General features: G+C 40.4%; 3 protein-coding genes across 3 annotated transcripts in view; 2 read left to right on the forward strand and 1 right to left on the reverse strand.

The window, feature by feature from the left end:
• Positions 1–100: 100 nt before the first annotated feature.
• LOC123513690 (ubiquinone biosynthesis protein COQ4 homolog, mitochondrial-like) lies at positions 101–3561 on the forward strand. Its single transcript, XM_045271049.1, has 2 exons — positions 101–304; positions 1944–3561. The coding sequence occupies exons 1-2, from the start codon at positions 265–267 to the stop codon at positions 2822–2824; spliced, it is 921 nt and encodes a 306-aa protein (XP_045126984.1). The 5' UTR covers positions 101–264; the 3' UTR covers positions 2825–3561.
• On the reverse strand, positions 3516–5915 carry LOC123513691. Its single transcript, XM_045271050.1, has 2 exons — positions 5697–5915; positions 3516–4815 (listed from the first exon to the last, which is right to left on the reverse strand). Exons 1-2 carry the CDS (start codon positions 5821–5823, stop codon positions 4562–4564), a joined length of 381 nt encoding a protein of 126 aa, XP_045126985.1. The 5' UTR covers positions 5824–5915; the 3' UTR covers positions 3516–4561.
• An 8045-nt stretch (positions 5916–13960) lies between these two features.
• The window catches only part of LOC123513665 (QRFP-like peptide receptor), a 171508-nt gene continuing 164906 nt past the window's right edge, over positions 13961–20562 (forward strand). The window contains exon 1 of the mRNA XM_045270983.1: positions 13961–14062. The gene's annotated coding sequence lies outside the window, so the exon portion shown is untranslated. The remainder of the gene's footprint in view (positions 14063–20562) is intronic.

Consider the following 20562-nt stretch of genomic DNA (forward strand, 5'->3'; position numbering starts at 1 on the left):
AAGCTGGACAGCAAGAAGGGCAAAAGAGAGATATAATAGTTAAAATAAAAGAAGAAAAAGAGGAGCCGGAGTAAAGATTGGAGCGATAATTTTTCGCTTGTATCGTCAGCAACGGCGAGGAAGCGACCACAACAAACCTCACTGGCAATGATGTAACCACCGTCCACTCTGCAAGAATACCACCACTGCTGCAGTACACTTAACACCAAAGCACCATCGGCGGTGCTGCCCTCTATGTGTGTCCCTAGTGGTGGCTAGACAAGGATGCTGCGATACTGGGGCGTATCTCTACTGCGGCAGCGAGGTGAGGGCGGACTTCAAAGGTTCACACCGGATCAATTCATCACCATCTTCTTGTGGCCCGTTTCGCTTTGCCGCCCACTGTTCCTTCTGTCGTTTCTTGCAGAGCTTTTTCTACTTCGCAATACACTGCACCCTCCATCTATGTAACGGTACTCTGTTAAAAATCATGGTAAATTTGCAGTTTGAGCCAATACACCTTAAATTTTTTACCTAAGTCTAACAAGCTTGGGGACCTCCTGGGAAAGCGGGCTTTTTGGGTGGGGAAAGCAAAACTACCCATTTTTAAGAGAAAAAAGGGGAAAATCACAAAATTCATGAGTACAAAAACCTAACATAACGTAACCTAACATAACCGGGGGGGGGGGCTGTGCACCCCCGGACCCCCTCCTACAACACTAACCTAACCCTAACATAAACCTAACGTGACCTTATCTAGCAGGGGGGGCTGCACCCCCCTGGACCCCCTTGCAACACTAACCTAACCCTAACATAAACCTAACCTACTGTATCCTTGCTTTGGGGCAGCTTCCCTCCCCCCACACCAGTTCTCTTATAGCTTCACACAATATGCCCTACCTCTGCCAATACCCTTCCTCACAATACCTTAACAAAAGGATGAAGGTCCTGGCTGGTCCTCTTCTCGATTGTACACTGACTTGCATCGCAGGAGCGATGATTTCCCAGTAATCAAATTCGCAACCTTTACAACTAGTGTCAGTGGTGGCCATGGCTGAACTGCGCACACAGATGTCTGTGCACATGTCTGCCCAGCTGTGCCCCGCCTACGAATACATATAGCAAATTCCCATTGGTGCAGCTCGTGCTGTTAAGAGGTGGTGGCACGTCATTGGACAAAAGAACTATAGACACAATAAGAATCCTATTCAGCAGTTACCCACAAACAAATGCAAGTCAGTGTACTCCTCATTTCCGAGTGTGATGGAGCTCTGTGGCTCGCCGCAGCTTGCTGGACTTAGAGGAAACTCGCCGAACACCGCACATTTGAAGGCTTGTGCCGAAGTTATTACTAATTTCCGATAGGGTAAAATGGGGTTAGAAATGCTCGTAGAAGTGTGATGTAGACCGTGAGAATGTGTATAGTTATGTGTGGTGTATTGGCTGAAACTGCAATAATACCAAAATCATATATATTTTATTTATGCATATTCCTCTCCGGCTGTAGCATGATGTATGCCTGCTTTCCACCGACCAGTGCCTTCAGCCTGCAATCTTTGGGAAAATATACTATACTTTGACCTACTTAGAATATATATATATATATATATATATATATATATATATATATATATATATATATATATATATATATATATATATATATATAAAATTTCCAAAGCCTTTTATCTACCTTGCACTTTCTTACCACAATGACATGTATGCAAACTTTTCATCAGTGGTAATGATTCAGGATGTACTGAATCAATAAACTGAATGACGTAGTTTAAGTCTTGAGTTAAAATCCTACAATAAACAAATTTGCTAATCTTACATATCCTTATTGTAACTTGAAACAAATTTGACACACGTTAATCTTATCTACCTTACAGAAAGCCCATATGTTCTCAGTACTCTTAAAATACCAGCAGCACACCCAGGCTTATCCTTTCATCACATTACAGGAGGGAGCCGACACCTGGCGACCACCGCTGCCAGCAGCACACAAGCAACAGACACCTCGAGTCGGGAGATACCAATAACAATCAAGGCAGACACAGCCACCAAGGACTCCAGCCATGGCTCCAGCAAGGGGTCTGGGTTGTTGGGTATAGGTGGTGGTCTTGGCTTCACTCCACCAGAGCAGGAGGAGGAGGAAGTCAAGGAACCTCCACTCTATGACACCCACATCAGAACAAACACCTTCCAGAGAGCCATACTGACCTGTGGAGCAGCGGCAGCGGCACTGCTTGACCCGAGACGACACGACATGGTGGCTGTGCTGGGTGAGACAACAGGAAACAAAGCCCTAATTCGTCTGTACGCCCGCATGAGTGACGATCCCGAGGGCAGCCGGATCTTGGTGGACAAGCCGAGGATAAGCAGCTCTACTGTTGACTTGGATGCTTTACGCGAACTCCCTGCGGACTCTTTAGGCCGCGCGTACATTCGTTTCCTAGAGGACAATAAGGTAACGCCAGACTCTCGGCTTCCAGTGCAGTTTGTGGATGACCCAGAGTTGGCATATGTGATGCAACGTTACCGGGAGGGACACGACCTCTTCCACACCATACTGGGAATGCCGACCAATATGCTGGGTGAGGTGGCGGTGAAGTGGGTGGAGGCCATACAGACTGGGCTTCCAATGTGCTATGGTGGTGCTGTTTTTGGTCCTTTAAGATTCCGGCCAAAGCAACGACAGAAATATGTATCAACTTACCTCCCGTGGGCTATCAGAGTTGGTCGTAATGCAAGGCTGCTCATGAACATTTACTTTGAGGAGCGATGGGAGCAGTCTGTTCATGATGTGAGGGCCGAGTTTGGTATTGAGTCTCCCCCTGTCTAATGTGGCAGGAAGGTATTAGTGGTCTTGAGGGAAGTGAAGGAGAGGACATGGGCGTAGGTTATCAATAAACACCTTTTGCCTTCCACTCAATTTACAATGAATAATTGTCCTTACAAGCTTCTGAATAGCTGCTGTAATATCATACCCAACAAGGTGCTTCATGTAATCTGTCTTGATAATATGAGGTATGAAGGCTTGGCTATACCCAGACATGTATTGTAAGCCTTGCACTCGGTAATCTATTCATTACTATTTTGTAAATATAAAAAATTGAAATGCTCACCATCTTGGGTTACTGCAGAAAATAATACAATTCAACAAACTCTTTTTTTTTTCCTTAACCATGTTGTGGCTTCCATTTGGCTAGAATTCAACACAACAATTCAGGAGTCTCACTACAGTATGAATCTAAGAGCACCACACTGGAAGCCTTGGGCAGCACTGATATCTTTGGTGTCCTCAACTGGCATAATGATTTTGCCATGGCATGGTAACACTAACACTTATTTAACAGTGTCTTGCCTCACTGATCTCTCATTCTCATATTGCTATGCACATCATGAAGGCCTAAGATTCAAGTGAGGACATGTTAAAAGTTTTTCCACAACTTCAAGCTGGTATCAAAGTTCATTGTTATTTTGTATAAATCAGTTGCACTTATTGTAAAGAGATGTAAATGAAAAATCAAGAATGTATATAAAGAGGTAATATATTTCTAAATACAAATGTCATTGTAATATTATACTCTTACTTTCCTGTGACTTACACTTTTCCAAACTTGCGATGTGATATATGGGAAGGAATAATACATAACTATAACAAATAACAAAATAAATAACAACACTTACAGCTACATCTCTGCACTGGGTAAGACTTAACCATTAAACTGTTTTCTTTCAAGAATTTTTTTCTTTTGCACTCCACATTTTTCTTTTATTAAGCGTTCTTGTCTTCAACCAGTCCTTTATACAATGAAAAAAAGACTTCACCTTATTATGACATGTGCATATTACCATTTCCCCTGACATCACTTTACATACTCCTCAGAAAACACCAAGACAGAAATGACCGGCTTTCTGTTTCTCTCCACCAGACACTTTCCCTTCAAGTCATTCCAGAGTCATACAAACAAGGACAAGTCTAGAGGGGATTGATATTTCTTCATTTACTCATTGTCACTCTTACCCACAAACCCAAATACCTTACAGCAGCACATGCACCTTGATTCCTTTTAAAATTCAGTTGCTACAGATGTTTGATTGAAAGAAATATAGTGTCAGGTATTTCAACTTACTGCAATACAATGTCCAAACAAATGAAATGTCACCTTGTACGTCATTCAGTATTCTTTTTGCAACACTGATTCCTTTCAGCACTATGCCAACACTTCAAACCCTGAGGCATGTGCAATTCTATGTATCTCTGTTAACTACCATCCTTTCCATCTCAAACAACAGCAATACTCTATTAAAAACTCTCGACACAAGACATAAGGGTGAGACAGATACAAGATCAATGGAATAGTCCTCTCTCAGTCCTCATCTTGGTTCAGGCCACACACCTCTGGGATGTAACAAAACTCCTCTATTGTCACCATCTTCCTCCTCAGCAGCCATCAAACTCTTCCTCCTCATGCTTCTCTATTGTCACCATCCTCCTCCTCACCAGCCAATAAGCTCTATTTTCACCATCTTTATCAGCACCCATTAAACTCCTCTATTGTCACCATCTTCCTCCTCAGCAGCCATCAATAGCCACCAGTGCCTGTTTCTTCACCTCCTCCACAGTCTCCCTCAGGCTCTCACTCACTTCCCGCAGTCGCTCGCTCTCCTCGGCTAGTTTCTCGGCACTGGCTATCAGACTGTCGTTCCGCTCCACAAACTCCACTGCTAGCTGGAACATTTCTTCTTCACTTGCATCCTTGCTGCCTGCCTCAGTTGCCTCCGAGTCAGCATTGCTGGGCCGCCGTTCCTCCTGGCTCCCTTTGCTATCTGTGGGTAGTGAAGGATGATGCTGTTACTGTTGCACCTTATGATCTTGGCTGTTGTGATGCCTTAGCCCTTTGAGTACCATGACACATTTCCATATTCATTCTGCTTACTTAATCTCATCAGTACCAGGATGTATTTCTATATTTATTCTGGTTACTAGTATTGATGATTTTATACAGCTTCAGAAACTTATGTGGGGGATTAAAATAAAGAAGAATGTAGCCATTAATCTTCTGACCATCATAGACCCTTCCTATTGCCAATAAAGTGGTCTAATCGTACACAAATCTCAAGGTAAAAATGTGTCCCAGTATTGAAGAGGTTAATTCAATCACTTACTCACTATTGTTATTGGTAGCTTAATGATATTGATGTTGCAGTGTTCTCCAAATTTGATTACCTAATTTAACTTTCGAAATACTAACAAAAATATGGCTCACGCTCTATTGATACAGCTTTCAAAATATTTATAATTAATCGCTGGCTAGGAGTAATGAATGATGATGCTGTTACTGTTACCTTTAAAGATATTGATGCTGCACTATTTTCCATATTTGTTTACTTAATCTAACTTCCAATATACTACTCAAAATAAAAAAAGTGTTTGCAATCAAATGATAAAGGACTCAGTATACATGGACAATGCTGCTTTCCAAAACACCTTAGTTTGGGATAGATTTACAATACTACACCCTTCACACCAGCTCAGGCTAAGCAGGACATTCTTCAGTTTTCGAAATATGGCACCACACCCTTAGATTGTTTCTCGTGAATGTATGAGAACCACCTATTATTATGAAGAATGGCCTAATTTTGTGTGTTGCACTTCCGTAACCAAACTTTGATGACCACATAACGAAGAGTGAATCAGCTGTACTTACCAAGAGTAGTTTTGGCGAAATTGAAGACAACATCACTCTTCTTGGAGTTCCTCAGGTCTTCCTCCATGTCCTCCCACGAGGGGCGCTGGGGACACGGGGGTAATTCTGTTGTCTTACTCCTGAACATCACGCACACACCTGTGAATCACGCCGCACACCTGCCCGTCCCGTCAGCTGGGGTTTGTTGTGGTCTGACGCACGCAGCCACCCACCCGCTAGGCAAGTTCGGAACGCAAACTGCCTCGGTCCCGCTTCATCATAAACAAGGTCTGCTGGTCACCCAGCCAGCCTTCCCCATTAAGGAGCGAGCTCAGAGCTCATAGACCGATCTTCGGGTAGGAATGAGACCACAACACACTCCACACACCAGGAAAGAGAGGCCACAACCCCTCGAGTTGCATTTCGTACCTACTTGCTGCTAGGTGAACAGGGACTACACATTTTTTTTAAAGAGGCTTGCCCATTTGCCTCGCCGCGCCCAGGATTCGAACTCGGACCTTCTCGGTTGTGAGCCGAGTGTGCTAACTACTACACTACGCGGTGTATTTACCTAGTTGTAGTTTTACAGGGCCTGGGCTTTATGCTCGTGTGGCCCCGTCTCCATATCTACACTTATCCAATTTTTCTTTAAAACTATGCACACTCGTTGCTGACACCACTTCTTCACTCAAACTGTTCCAAGTCTCAACACATCTTTGCGGGAAACTATACTTTTTTAACATCTCTCAGACATCTTCCCTTCCTCAGTTTCTTACTATGCCATCTTGTGCTTCTGAAGTCATATTCTTCTCTCAGGATTAGTTTCTCATTATCCACTTGGTCCATTCCGTTAATCAATTTATATACTTGTATCAGATCCTCTCTCTCTCTTCTCTGTTTCAGGGTTGGTAGATCTATAGCTTTTAGTCTCTCCTCATGTTTCACTGTTTGATCTGCTGCAGTCTCTGACGAGACAGCCAGACGTTATCCTACGGAACGAGCTCAGAGCTCATTATTTCCGATCTTCGGATAGGCCTGAGATTAGGCACACACCACACACCGGGACAACAAGGTCACAACTCCTCGATTTACATCTCGTACCTACTCACTGCTAGGTGAACAGCACCTACACGTGAAAGTAGACACACCCAAATATCTCCACCCGGCCGGGGAATCAAACCCCGGTCCTCTGGCTTGTGAAGCCAGCGCTCTAACCACTGAGTTACCGGGCATGTGTGTGTGTGTGTGTGTGTGTGTGTGTGTGTGTGTGTGTGTGTGTGTGTGTGTGTGTGTGTGTGTGTGTATTTACCTTGTTGTATTTATCTAGTTGTATGTCACAGGATTTGAGAGGGGCTCATAGTGACCTGTCTCCATATCTACATTTATCTAACTATTCCTTAAATTTGTGCACACTTTCTACTGTTACAATCTCATCACTTAATCCATTCTAGATGTTTATCGTCCTATGTGGAAAACTGAACTTCTTAATGTTCCTCAGATACTGACTTTTCATGATTTTTTTGGAAGTATGTAATTCACCTCGGTCGCCTGTTGGTCACCCCAGCCAGTCTTCCCCATTAAGGAGCGAGCTCAGAGCTCATAGACCGATCTTCGGGTAGGACTGAGACCACATCCCACACAACACACCGGGAAAGCGAGGCCACAACCCCTCGAGTTACATCCCGTACCTGAACAGGTGAACATTAAGAGGCTTGCCCATTTGCCTCGCCGCTTTCCGGTGTGTGTGTGTGTGTGTGTGTGTGTGTGTGTGTGTGTGTGTGTGTGTGTGTGTGTGTGTGTGTGTGTGTGTGTGTGTGTGTGTGTGTGTTGCTCTTGTCTTGTAAATGCTGTGCAATATATATCATATACATTTTTTTTCCAGTTTAATTTCTTGTGGCAGTGTCGCATGCCAATTATCATGGACATGTGCGTAAACATATGATCCCGCCTTTTTTTTTTTTTTTCCAACTCGTTTTTTTGGAAGTTATTTTGACTGATATTAATTGTAGACCAAGCAAGATAATTAATTAATATTTGGGTCGAGATATCAAGATTACAATTATACCTCCCATTTATCAAGTATGCTAACACCTCCGACTCTTCTGAATGGCAGCGCGGGCCTCAACATGGTGCTGGATGGTGGCTCTGAAGAGCATGCACGGATAAACCACCTCTAGCTATTGATGAAAAGGAAAATGCAAAACTCGATCCAGTAAATGAGAAATAACATGTTTTTGCATCTTTTCCCTCGTCATCAATTATATATCCACAGTAAAACACGTCTTGGCACTAACCAGAAGCCCAGATTAGAGTCCCTGGATTACCAAATGTCACGCTAACTGCCGCACGTCACTCTATCGGTGGCGCCACGTGAGAGTTACCCGCATTTCAAGATTAACCTCATCAAACAACCTCCTATTCTTTTCAACGTGTACATATTCTCTCACACACACACACACACACACACACACACACACACACACACACACACACACACGCACAGTATCCTTTTTTCTGTTAATTATTTGCTGATTTGTTCATTCTCCTCCTATACATTTAATTTTCATCCCCTTTTATGTGTTTTTTTCTTTTTAATAAACGGTTTAATTGGTAACTGACATGTTTTTGGACGCTTCCCTTCCCTCACACACACACACACACACACACACACACACACACACACACACACACACACACACACACACACACACACACACCATTCACTAACTCATCACAAAAGTGTACAGCTCCTTCACTCCTTCATTCACTCATTTTTTCTCTCAGTCACAGTAATAACTTCCTCCAGATGAAAATTTTGAAAGCCAAACCACTTTTTAAGCTTATCCAATCCGGCAGCTCATTACCGGAATGCCCTCCCGCGACTCTTCAATATCGCCTGGCGTTTCTCATTTGTTCCCTGGCGTGCGTCATCTTCTCCTCGTCTTGTGTCCTCACCAGAGTTAAGAGTCTCACATCCACTTCAAATACGGGTAAAACGTATTTTTCTGCTTCTCTGCTTGCACTTCTGACTCCCTCGCGAAACTTTGGTGAAAAGGAGGATTAATATATCTTAACTCCTTCAGTATCATGACACGTCTTCATATTTATTCTGGTTACTATTTGGTGATTTTGTATAGCTTCAGAAACTCACATGGGGATTAAAATAGTGATGACTCTGGACCATTAATCTTCGGACCTCCACAGAACCTTGCTAGTGTAAATAAAATCGTCCAATCACACCCAAAACTCATGGTAAAAATGCGTCCCATTTTTGAAGGGGCTAATAAATTATATAAGGATTAATACGGGTATCGAGTACTTGTTCTAACCTAACCTAACCTACCCTAACCCTAACCTATACTGCTACCTAACAGGACCGAAGCTTTCCTTACCTAACTCATGATCGTAGACTAGTTGGTTAAATTAATGTTTCGTTAAGTGTTTAAAGTGTTTTAATGTTTTCATGTTCTTCTTATCCTTATAATATTCACATTTCGCTCCTTTTACATCAATTTTTCTTAACTTTTTCACTATGATAGAAAACAACTAACACCACCACAAGTTATGCATTCAATCTTTATTTTACAGGAAAGAATATATTTTGCATCTTCTACTCAGTTTAACGATTGGAGGTGGTCGTAGAACAAGTAACAATGTTTCAATAATAAATAATTAAGGAAAAATGGCAAAAAAAAAAAAGCTTGAATCAACGAAAGAAACATGAAGTATATCTTGGTACTAGTTTTCGAATATTTGAGGCTACTAAGACCAGAAATTCATCTATACGGACATGATCTGGTAAACTCTGGAACTCCCTGCCTGCTTCTGTATTTCCAACTTCCTATGACTTGATTTAATTTAAGAGGGAGGTTTCAAGACATTTATCTCTTTCTTTCGGCTGTACGTGGGCCTTTTTTCTATTTCTGTTGCCGTTTGCCACTTTTCCCCTCTTTCCTAATAATAATAATAATAATAATAATAATAATAATAATAATAATAATAATAATTAGTATGAATAAAAATCAATACAAATCACAAAATATTATAATCGAACTGTACAAATAATTCAAAACAGGATCCCAAGTACATAAATAAAACAAAATTAAGCCCACTACGAACGCACATAAGATCAACACAGCCACTGCCCAGTTTTTACCACCACGTTTACTGGTATTTACTCAAGACTCGGAGTAGGGGAGCTGAGGACACTCGACTTAATCATACATGTGACCCTCTACTCCTCCTCCTCCTCCTCCTCCTCCTCCTCGTGCTCCTTGATAGAAAGCAAACATAAACATAGGGAGAGAGAGAAAAAAAATGTTATCTTACGACTTTGAAGAACAGAGAGAGAGAGAGAGAGAGAGAGAGAGAGAGAGAGAGAGAGAGAGAGAGAGAGAGAGAGAGAGAGAGAGAGAGAGAGAGAGAGAGAGAGAGATTAAAGGCGCCCCAACAACGGAACTGTATGGCGTGGCGTATCCTAAATATAAGACAGCATAATTTAAGATCCTCGTGAAAAGAAAACAAATAAAGGAGATGAAAAAATAATAGTCTCCCTCAAAAAAAACTGAATAAAAAACGAAAAAAAAACAACAATGAACACGGAAGAAAAAAAAAAACATGGAGAGAGAGAGAGAGAGAAATGGGAGAGTAAGTGAGAGGGAGGCTTGGAGTGCACGCGGGCTGAGAGGAAGAGGTGGAATCCCATTGAAAACTCGATTTTTGGTTCCAGAGAGAATTTAGAGAGAAAAGAAAGGCGCGGAGAGATCAAGGAGGGGGAGGAAGACTTGGAACAGGAGGAGGGATGGAGTAGAGATAGACAGACAGACAGACAGACAGACAGACAGACAGACAGACAGACAGATACATACATAAAGACTGGAATAGATAGATAGAGATAGACAGACAGATAGACAGACAGGTAGCTATAGACAAAAACTGAAATAGATAGACAGACAGACAGAGTGATAAATGGATAGATAAATGAATAAAATAAACACACAGAAACACAATGAGGTATAAATATAGATATACAGAGAGAGAGAGAGAGAGAGAGAGAGAGAGAGAGAGAGAGAGAGAGAGAGAGAGAGAGAGAGAGAGAGAGAGAGAGAGAGAGAGAGAGAGAGATTTGATAAAGCTGGCAGTTACTCATACCCAAATACAACAAGCAAATAAACAACAACAACAAAAACAACAAGAACGACAACAATACCTACACCAAAACACGAACGCAAGAAGTCATTACCGAATTGAAAGTGTGTGTGTGTGTGTGTGTGTGTGTGTGTGTGTGTGTGTGTGTGTGTGTGTGTGTGTGTGTGTGTGTGTGTGTGTGTGTGTGTGTGTGTGTGTGTGTGTGTGTGTGTGTGTGTGTGTGTGTGTGTGTGTGTGTGTGTGTGTGTGTGTGTGTGTGTGTGTGTGTGTGTGTGTGTGTGTGTGTGTGACCGTGAGACTAATGGTAAGCCACACGTACAGGACACATCTGGAACACGATAAGCGACCTGCCTCTCCTAATGGCTGTCCTGGGAGGCTGGGGTCACTGGAAGGTCACGTCAGGTCACGGCGCCACCTAGCACAAATGACCCGCGCCTTAAACCTTCCCTAGAGACCCATACGAGCAGAGAAAGGACAAAGAGGAAAGGCGGGCGAGTGAAAAGATTAAGTTCCCTTGTTTCTTTTCGGAAGGGTCAGCTTAAGTTAGGGGTTACGAGTAGGTGATGTCTTTAAAACTCACTAGGTATGGTAAAAACGGAGGGAATAATGTCAATAGCTTTTAAATTATGTTAAGTAAGGAAAACTAAGTAAATCATCCCAAAAATTTATACATTGTTTGGTATGGGAAAAGAAAACAAGAAGAAATAATGTCAACTTCTTCTGAATTCTGTTGTTAAGTATGGAAAACTAAGCAAATAATTCCAAAGTTTGTAAACTATATTAGATATTGAAAAAAACAACAACAACGAGGAATGATGCCAATAGCTTCTAAATTATGTTAGGTATGGAAAACTAAGTAAATAATCCTAGAAGTTCGTACATTGTGTTAGATATGGAAAAAGAAAACGAGGAATAATGACAACATCTTCTAAATTATGTTAGGTATGAAAAACTAAGTAAATAATCCCAATAGCTTTTGAACTATGTTAGATATGAAAAAAGAAAACGAAAGAAATAATCTCCAGTACCTTCTAAATTAGATTAGATAAGGAAAATAATACATAAATGAGCCTCAGTAGCTTCTAAATTAGGTGGTATGGAAAAAAATAAATAAACAACTTCAGTAGTATCTAAATTAGTATGAAAAAACTAAAGAAATAGCTTTTAAATCAAGTTAGGTTAGGATTAGCACGCACACACACAAAAAAAAAAAAAAAAAAAAAAACCTGAGACTTAAACATGAACAAAATAAAGACTAGTCAGGTTAGATTGAGCTGAGTTACGTTATAAGTCACTGGCCTTTTACTTGTTTGTACGGTTGGCACTCCTGGGAAACTCTCCCATAACAAAAAAAAAAAAAAAAAAAAAAAAACTAAGCTTATTTGTGACCTTTGACATGATCTAACCCAGACTAAACCTAACCTAACCTTAACCTAATCTAACCCAACCCAACCCAACCTAACCTAACCTAACCTAACCTAACCCAACCCAGCCTAACCTAATAATCTAACCTTTACCTAACATTACGTAACCTAATCTAACCTTACGTAGTCTTACTCACTAAACACACGTAAGAAAAACAACAATAACAACAACAACGACAACAACGACAACAACAGGCTGAGGTAACTGATTTGCATTTGATCCAGAAAAAAAAATGTAAGTGAGGCCAATAAGTAACACGTGCGGGCAAGATGCGGCTATATTGCTTCCTCTTGGCGGGGCGAGATGGGGCGGGGCGGGCGGGGCGGGGCGGGGACAATATCAGGGCGGTGGGATGAGGCGGGGCGTAGTGAAGCGGAGTGTGGTGGGGAGTGGGAAGCCAGTCGCGTGGCGCTGGCCTTGCTCTCCGCAGCGGTGGTCGCGCACTGAGGCCTTGTGCTGGAGGATGTAAGGGGGACTCGCTAGTTTGGTCGGTGTACTCTGAAGCGTCTCTGCCTCACACCTGCACTGCTCTCTAAAGGCTCTGAAGAAACACGGGTTTTTGAGGGTGTTTTTATGATTTCAGTGACATTTTACCAAGATTTTGACATTAAGAACAGGTAATAAGACTGTTTCAATGACCTTAGTGACAGTTTAACAAGATTTCGACAAATAATAAGACTGTTTCAATGATTTTTAGCAACAGTTTAACAGATTTTGACATTGTGAACAGGTAATAAGACAGTTTTAATGATTTCAAAGACAGTTTAAAAATTTCTACAGCTAATGAGACAGTTTTAATAATTTCAGCGACAGTTTAACAAGATTTCTACATTTGTGACAGGTAATAAGGCTGTTTTAATGATCTCAGTGACAGTTTAACAAGATTTCGACTGGTAATAAGATTGGTTTAGTGATTTCTAGTGACAGATTAGTAAAATTTCGACATCATTAAGAGATACAACATTCTTAAAAACCCGGCTAAGCATTTGTGGGCTTAGAAAATAGTCGTAATGAGAGAGCAAAGCGTTTCTGAGTACATGCCTTTGTATGGGACGCGATGTGGTGGGAAACAAGACACAAACATATTAGGACACGGTATTCCCTCGCCTGGCTCGCTCCTTTGACTCCTTGGCGACTTAAAAGGAAACAAAAGTATATTCAATTCAGCTGGTCTTTTTAGTAATCTTGTTTCCTCGTTATTTACTTGCTTACTCGTCTTACTTTTTATCTAGTTCCCCGTAAACCCGTGAAGACTTGCAGGAAAAAAACTGTATATGCTCTCCTTGTTGTCGTTTCGTTACGTAACTCTTAAACCTGCTTCTATTCTTTTTCAATTGCGTAACTCCCGATCTTTTTTTCTCGTTGAATTCCTAATCTTGCCGCCTATCGGTTACAGAACATGTCATTGAGTTTAAATTTCCATATTTTTTTTTTCTTTTTTTCTTTCAACTTTCAGTCTTTCTTGGGAATTTAGTTATCGTGAATCCGTGAAAACATTAACGTGGAAGAACATAACATATTTTTTCTTTCCTTTTTTTCACTCCCTCTCCTCCCATTTTGAAGCTGCCATCTCGTTTCCCTTAAAACCTTGAAAACATTAATCTCTGAGGACAGCCAGGTGAAGGAGCACTCACCACCACCACACACACAGTACACACGGTCGGAACAGAAGAACATACTACAGCTGTCCTTTTCGATACCTTCCTTTCAACTTGGATCAAAGGAAGGACGACTGTTTTGTTTACTTCAGTTTATTCATTTCCGTTTGTGCGAGCTGGTCCTTCAGTCACCGATCAAAGGAGGAGCGTGAATAGGTGAGTACAGCGTGTTTTGTGTCTTTGTGTGGGAGTTTTGCTTACGTACTTTGATATCGTGATTTGGAATTATTTTTGGGATTGGAAAGCTTAGATTTAGTTGAGTTAGATTGGGTTGTCTATGTATGTAACTGAACCGAACCGAAAGCAACCCAACCCTACCCCAACCCAAAGCAATTTAATCCAAACCAACCCAACCCCACCCAATCTAACCTAATCTAGCCAAACCTAACTCAATCTAAGCCTAAAGCTAACTATGTCTATGTATGAAACCGAACCGAACCGAACCCAACGCAACCCAACCTTACCTCAACCCAAAGCAATTTAATCCAACCCAACCCAACCCCACCCAACCTTACCTAATCTAGCCAAACCTAACTTAATCTAACCCTAAAGCTAACTTATCCCTTAACTACAACCTTGAACCTAATCTTTACATTGGTGCGGGTTTTTGAAATGCTTAAGTTGTGTACAGAAAGTTGATTTTTTTAGGAAAGGTTATGTTAGGATGAGTAATCTTATACATTTTAGGTGCCGCCGTGGTACAGTGGAACCATGCATACTTTGGGGTCCGAGGGGTCTCCAAGCGCACGGGTTCGAATCCTGGCCACGGTCCGAGTGTAGGTTGGGCTTCCTCACTCGTGGCAAGGACTTGCTAGCGGGTGGGCTTTGAGATAGGAGGTACCCCAAAAAAGTACCCCCTTTAGCCCATAAATTCCCGTTAAAAGCTCACGTTATAAAAAAAAAAAAAATAAAAAACAACCTGTCCTTAATGCTGCGACTGTTACGAATTTTTCTGGGGGTCATTGAAGTTGTTGATGGGAAGTTTATAGCCTAGTTTACACAGGCACCAGTGACAACATAGCGAGTAATGGTGTGTGAAGTGTTCTAGTACATGCTGCTTTATCGACGTCAAGTATAGATAAAAAAGAATCAGTCAGGCAGGTGTCATTGCGCCGTTAGCAGGTAAACGGTAAACCGCACTCTACAAATCCAGGTTTCCAGACATTTATCAGAGAGAGAGAGAGAGAGAGAGAGAGAGAGAGAGAGAGAGAGAGCAACTGAATCATAATACTTAAAAGGGAGAGGCGACAAGGAAGTGTATGACTGTGTTTGTTTTTTTGTTAGGTAATTTTTGTTGTTATGTTATGCCATTTGATTTTTTGCTCCTTTGACACGCACAGGTAAAGGAAAACAAAAACTTCACAGGAAAGAAAAAGAAATAGTTTTGGGTCCAAGTAGAGTTGATTTTTTTTTGGTTTTGTTTTGAATATAAATTACTTTCTCGACTTTCTTTTTTTTTTTTAAATGCGCAGGTAAAGAAAAGTTATGGAAAAGAAAAAAAAATGAAAATGTTTGAGGTCAAGTAACGTCTCCTTTTCTTTCTTAATATCCTACTTTCATGATCCTTTTTCTTTTTGAACACGCGGGTAAGGTTAAAAAAAATGCATTCCCGTGATAAAACAAGAAGAGTTGGAAAGTATTTAAATTACAGGAACTTGCTTCTCTCCCTGTTGTGTGTGCTCATTCCATCACTTCTCTCTTCCTTCTCTCCCTGTTGTGTGTGCTCATTCCATCACTCCTCACTTCCTTCTCTCCCTGTTGTGTGTGCTCATTCCATCACTCCTCACTTCTCTCTCTGTTGTGTGTTCATTCCATCACTCCTCACTTCTCTCTCTGTTGTGTGTTCATTCCATCACTCCTCACTTCTCTCTCTGTTGTGTGTTCATTCCATCACTCCTCACTTGTTTCACTCCCTGTTGTTTGTATTCATTCCATCACTCCTCACTTGCCTTACTCCCTGTTGTGTGTGTTCATTCCATCACTCCTCTCTCTCAACACCCAGTACAAAAATGTGATAAAACAAAAAAATACAAGACATTTTCTGGATCGTGTTTGAATTTAACTCTTTTACGAAATAATTCAAAACTTCTTATGTATTTATTATTTTTCAAGACAGCAAGACCAGGAAAAGCATTGCAACTCAAGGAGAACTAAAGAACAACACAAGTATTTCAAGTAGTGAAGTAAAAGTATTCTCTTCTGCTTTGATGTGTTTTGATTGAGTTATTTCCTCAAACACACCCTGGCGGAGAGAAAAAAAAAAAAAAAAAAAAAAGGCAAAAGCAAAAGTACACACACAAGAAAAAGGTAAAAAAAAGGCAGAAAGAATTACGCTTCAGTAAGTTAATTTCCGCTGGTTAAATAGTTCTTTTTATACATTTTTTTTTTCAGGGCGTGGCGCAGCAAAACAACAAAAGACTTACTTTGCCACTCGCGATACAACACAAAAGACAACAACAAGAATAATAACCTGTCAAAGAGTAAATATAACAATAACAACAACAACCAGTAAAATAACAACAATAATAACGACCAGTAAAATAACAATAACTAACATAATAATAACCGTTAAAAAGAGCAAACTTGAAAAAAAAGATAAACATGGAAAAGATAACATAAAAAAAGATAATGATAATAATAATAACAATAATAATGAAAGATAATAATAATCATAACCGTTCAAAAAGTAAATATAAAAGATAATAACAAGAAAAGTAAACATGAGAAAGATAACAATAATGATAAAATAATAACAATATTCATAACCAGTAAAAAATAAATAAATATAAAAAAGGCCAAGTAAAATTTCCTAAACATTCATCAACGCACTTATATTCATTACCTTTCCTCAGGCAAAGAGAAAACGAACAGGGGAAAAAAAGAAAGAAAAAAGAAACATGAAGCAAATATTAATTCACAGAGGACGAAAAACAAAAAGAAAGAAAAAAAAAAGAAAATAATGAATGAAACACGAGTCAAAGTTATCAGATTCTTCGCCATTTTTTTTTTTAAGTGTGCAAGTGTTGAAAAATAAAAATAAGATAAAAAAAAGGCCCAAATGAATCGACGAGTCACAAGCTAAAGGAAATAAACCACAGGAAAATAAATGAAGAGGAAAATTGTTCGCTATTGGTAGACTAAGTTATTTTTTCGTTTTCATGTTTTTTTCCTTAGGTCTTCATAACGAGAGAGAGAGAGAGAGAGAGAGAGAGAGAGAGAGAGAGAGAGAGAGAGAGAGAGAGAGAGAGAGAGAGAGAGAGAGAGAGAGAGAGAGAGAGAGAGAGAGAGAGAGAGAGAGAGAGTGTATGTAATTCACCTCGGTCTTCTGCTGGTCAGTGGTCACCCAGCCAGTCTTCCCCATTACGGAGCGAGCTCAGAGCTCATAGACCGATCTTCGGGTAGGACTAAGACCACAACACACTCCACACACCGGGAAAGCGAGGCCACAACCCCTCGAGTTACATCCCGTACCTATTTACTGCTAGGTGAACAGGGGCCACACATTAAGAGGCTTGCCCATTTGCCTCGCCGCGCCTGGACTCGTGTGTGTGTGTGTGTGTGTGTGTGTGTGTGTGTGTGTGTGTGTGTGTGTGTGTGTGTGTGTGTGTGTGTGTGTGTGTGTGTGTGTGTGTGTGTGTGTGTGTGTGTGTGTGTGTGTGTGTGTGTGTGTGTGTGTGTGTGTGTGTGTGTGTGTGTGTGTGTGTGTAATTCAAGTAAAAAGGAGAATTAATAAGTAAGTGGAAAAATTGATGAGGGAAAAATCTTCCGAGCCAAAACAAACTTCCCCGAGCAAACTTTTCCGCGGAGTTTCTCAATTTGGCGGGAAAAAATGCAAATGATAAGTGGCCGCTGGAAAGAAGTGATACGCAGACTTCCACGCTAGACACATCTAACAAAACAATGATACACTTATACCTACGTGTCACTAATACTTGGACAATCATCGTACATCATACAACGTGCATTATCGTACGTCAAGGTGTCATTTATCTAGTTATTTTGGTACATGTAGTGCTGAATATATTTAATGGCTAATACGTTGAATATATACAGATGATAAGTCTTACAATAGTACATCAAATACACATTATGATTAATATAGATGTCATACTAATAGATCTAGTCCCTGATAATCCTAATACGTGATACCAGACTCCCATGAATAAATAAATAAATAAATAAATAAATAAATAATGTAAATCAATCAATGAATAAATAAAACACGAAAATAACAAATATGAAAACAACAAAAATACAGTAATAAAAAAAGGACCAAATAAAACCTAACTTAATCTAACTTAACTAAACGTAATCAAACTCAACTTAAACTATCTAACCTAAGCTAACTAAACTTAACCTAACTTAACCTATCTACCTTCATCTTACCAAGTTTAACCTAACCTAACTTAACTAAACTTAACCTATCAAACCCAACCTAACGTAACCTAACTTAACCTAACCGAACAAAACCACACCAACCCAAAATAACTTAGTCAATAAACAAATAAAATAAAGTTAATAAATAAACAAGAAATAACTTGGACAAATCTCAACCAAAACGCAACCCCCAACCCAACCCAAACCTAACCTCTCTCTCTCTCTCTCTCTCTCTCTCTCTCTCTCTCTCTCTCCCTGTCCACGTACCAAACTAGCTGAACTTACTGAAGCCAAACAGTTCACGTCCATCCTGGGTTTAATCAAGAGACACGCCGCTGCTTCCCACCAACAGCTTCGTACTCTACGGACACCACGCGTCCTATTTCATTACTTCAGCGCAGTTAGAGGGAGAATTATGTCCCCTGTGGGTGAGATAAAATAAATAAGGAGGGAAAATACGTGAGAATAATAATGCGTTTTCATTCTTCTTTTTATTCTTTAGTTGAAATACACGTTCTTCACACGCCAAGATCTAAAAAAGAAGTCTTATTTGTCTAATTACCAGAGCAAAGTTGAAAAGCAATTAGAGAGAGAGAGAGAGAGAGAGAGAGAGAGAGAGAGAGAGAGAGAGAGAGAGAGAGAGAGAGAGAGAGAGAGAGAGAGAGAGAGAGAGAGAGAGAGAGAGAGAGAATATAAAAAAACACTTACAAATAAATATAAGTTCTCCAGTGTGTCAGGGTTTTAGAAAGGAAGTATTGTAAGAGTATAAAGGCTGACAAGTATGATTCAATTGCCACAGATACTCGAAACCTGAAGAGAAGATTCATCAGGGAAGGGAAGAAGACGCGATCCTTTTAAGTGACATGATCCCTTTTACGTATGGATCTCATTTCGGGAAGATGAGCGCTCTAAATTTCTGAGACCTGGAAGATATGATTTCATTACTATAGACAGCTTGAAAAGGAGATTTGTCTGTGAATATTGAGATGTAAGCCTTCCTGTGTTCTCTCTCTCTCTCTCTCTCTCTCTCTCTCTCTCTCTCTCTCTCTCTCTCTCTCTCTCTCTCTCTCTCTCTCTCTCTCTCTCTCTCTCTCTCTCTCTCTCTCTCTCTCTCTCTCTCACACACACACACACACACACACACACACAATCTCTCTCTCTCTCTCTCTCTCTCTCTCTCTCTCTCTCTCTCTCTCTCTCATCTCTCTCTATTCATTCATGTATTCATTCATTTTTCCCTTGATTCTCTATTACTCTCCTTAATCAATTTTTCTATCTCTCTCTCTCTCTCTCTCTCTCTCTCTCTCTCTCTCTCTCTCTCTCTAATTAGTATCCATAACTCTAAGGAGGGATTTGGTGGAGAATCAAAGGACATAAGGACTAAAACCCTCCATACCCAATGTAATCAATTTAGTTACCTGTTTTGTTCAACTTATAAGGTCATTAAAAACACGAAACAATACGCATGATTTCCCTTACCCATTTCTCATATTTTTTTTTCCTTAATTGTCAAGATGTATTGCTTGTGGATGTAAATGTCTTTTTCTCTAACAAGATTTGCTAAGGATTTCAAGGATGCAATACCTCAATCACGTCTTTTATGTGTGTGTGTGTGTGTGTGTGTGTGTGTGTGTGTGTGTGTGTGTGTGTGTGTGTGTGTGTGTGTGTGTGTGTGTGTGTGTGTGTGTGTGTGTGTGTGTGTGTGTGTGTGTATTTTAATTGACTGCAGGATATGATAAACAATTCAAAGATGCAACTCCTTGTTCATATTTTTGTTTCCTTTCTTATTTGTTATTTTCTTTACTTTTTTTTAAGATATTGAAAACTTTATTCTTTTTCCTGTTAGTTTTTTTCTACTTCTGGTCATCAAAAACTTTATTCTCTAACGTATTGCTTTAACCCTTTCAATACTAGAACGTATTTTGTGTGTGATAAGACGATTTTATAGACATCAGGAAGGGTCTATGGAGGTCAAAAGATTAATGGCCACAGTCTTCACTATTTTAATCCCTAAATGAATTTCTGAAGCTGTATAAAATCACCAAATTGTAAGCAGAATGAATGGGTAAACGCGTCATGGTACTGAAGGGGTTAACGTCGCAAAAAGCATTAAAGAAAGATTTGCTGAAGAACTTAAAGACGCCGTGGTACAGTGGAACCATGCGTGCTTTGGGGTCCGAGGTGTCTCCAAGCGCACGGGTTCGAATCCTGTCCACGGTCCGAGTGTAGGTTGGGCTTCCTCACTCGGGGCAGCGGTTTCCTAGCGGGTGGGCTTTCAA

Source organism: Portunus trituberculatus, chromosome 36 (assembly GCF_017591435.1).
Source record: "Portunus trituberculatus isolate SZX2019 chromosome 36, ASM1759143v1, whole genome shotgun sequence".
In the NCBI taxonomy this organism is placed as follows: Eukaryota; Metazoa; Arthropoda; class Malacostraca; order Decapoda; family Portunidae; genus Portunus; species Portunus trituberculatus.

What these genes read in the sequence shown, in the direction of transcription:
- LOC123513691 (XM_045271050.1), bottom strand. Translation starts at nt 5,823, where the DNA reads ATGTTCAGGAGTAAGACAACAGAATTACCCCCGTGTCCCCAGCGCCCC. An exon ending in TTTCGCCAAAACTACTCTTG is followed by an intron (nt 4,816 to 5,696) that starts GTAAGTACAGCT and finishes CACTACCCACAG; the next exon opens with ATAGCAAAGGGAGCCAGGAG.
- LOC123513690 (XM_045271049.1), top strand. Translation starts at nt 265, where the DNA reads ATGCTGCGATACTGGGGCGTATCTCTACTGCGGCAGCGAG. An exon ending in ATCTCTACTGCGGCAGCGAG is followed by an intron (nt 305 to 1,943) that starts GTGAGGGCGGAC and finishes ATCACATTACAG; the next exon opens with GAGGGAGCCGACACCTGGCG.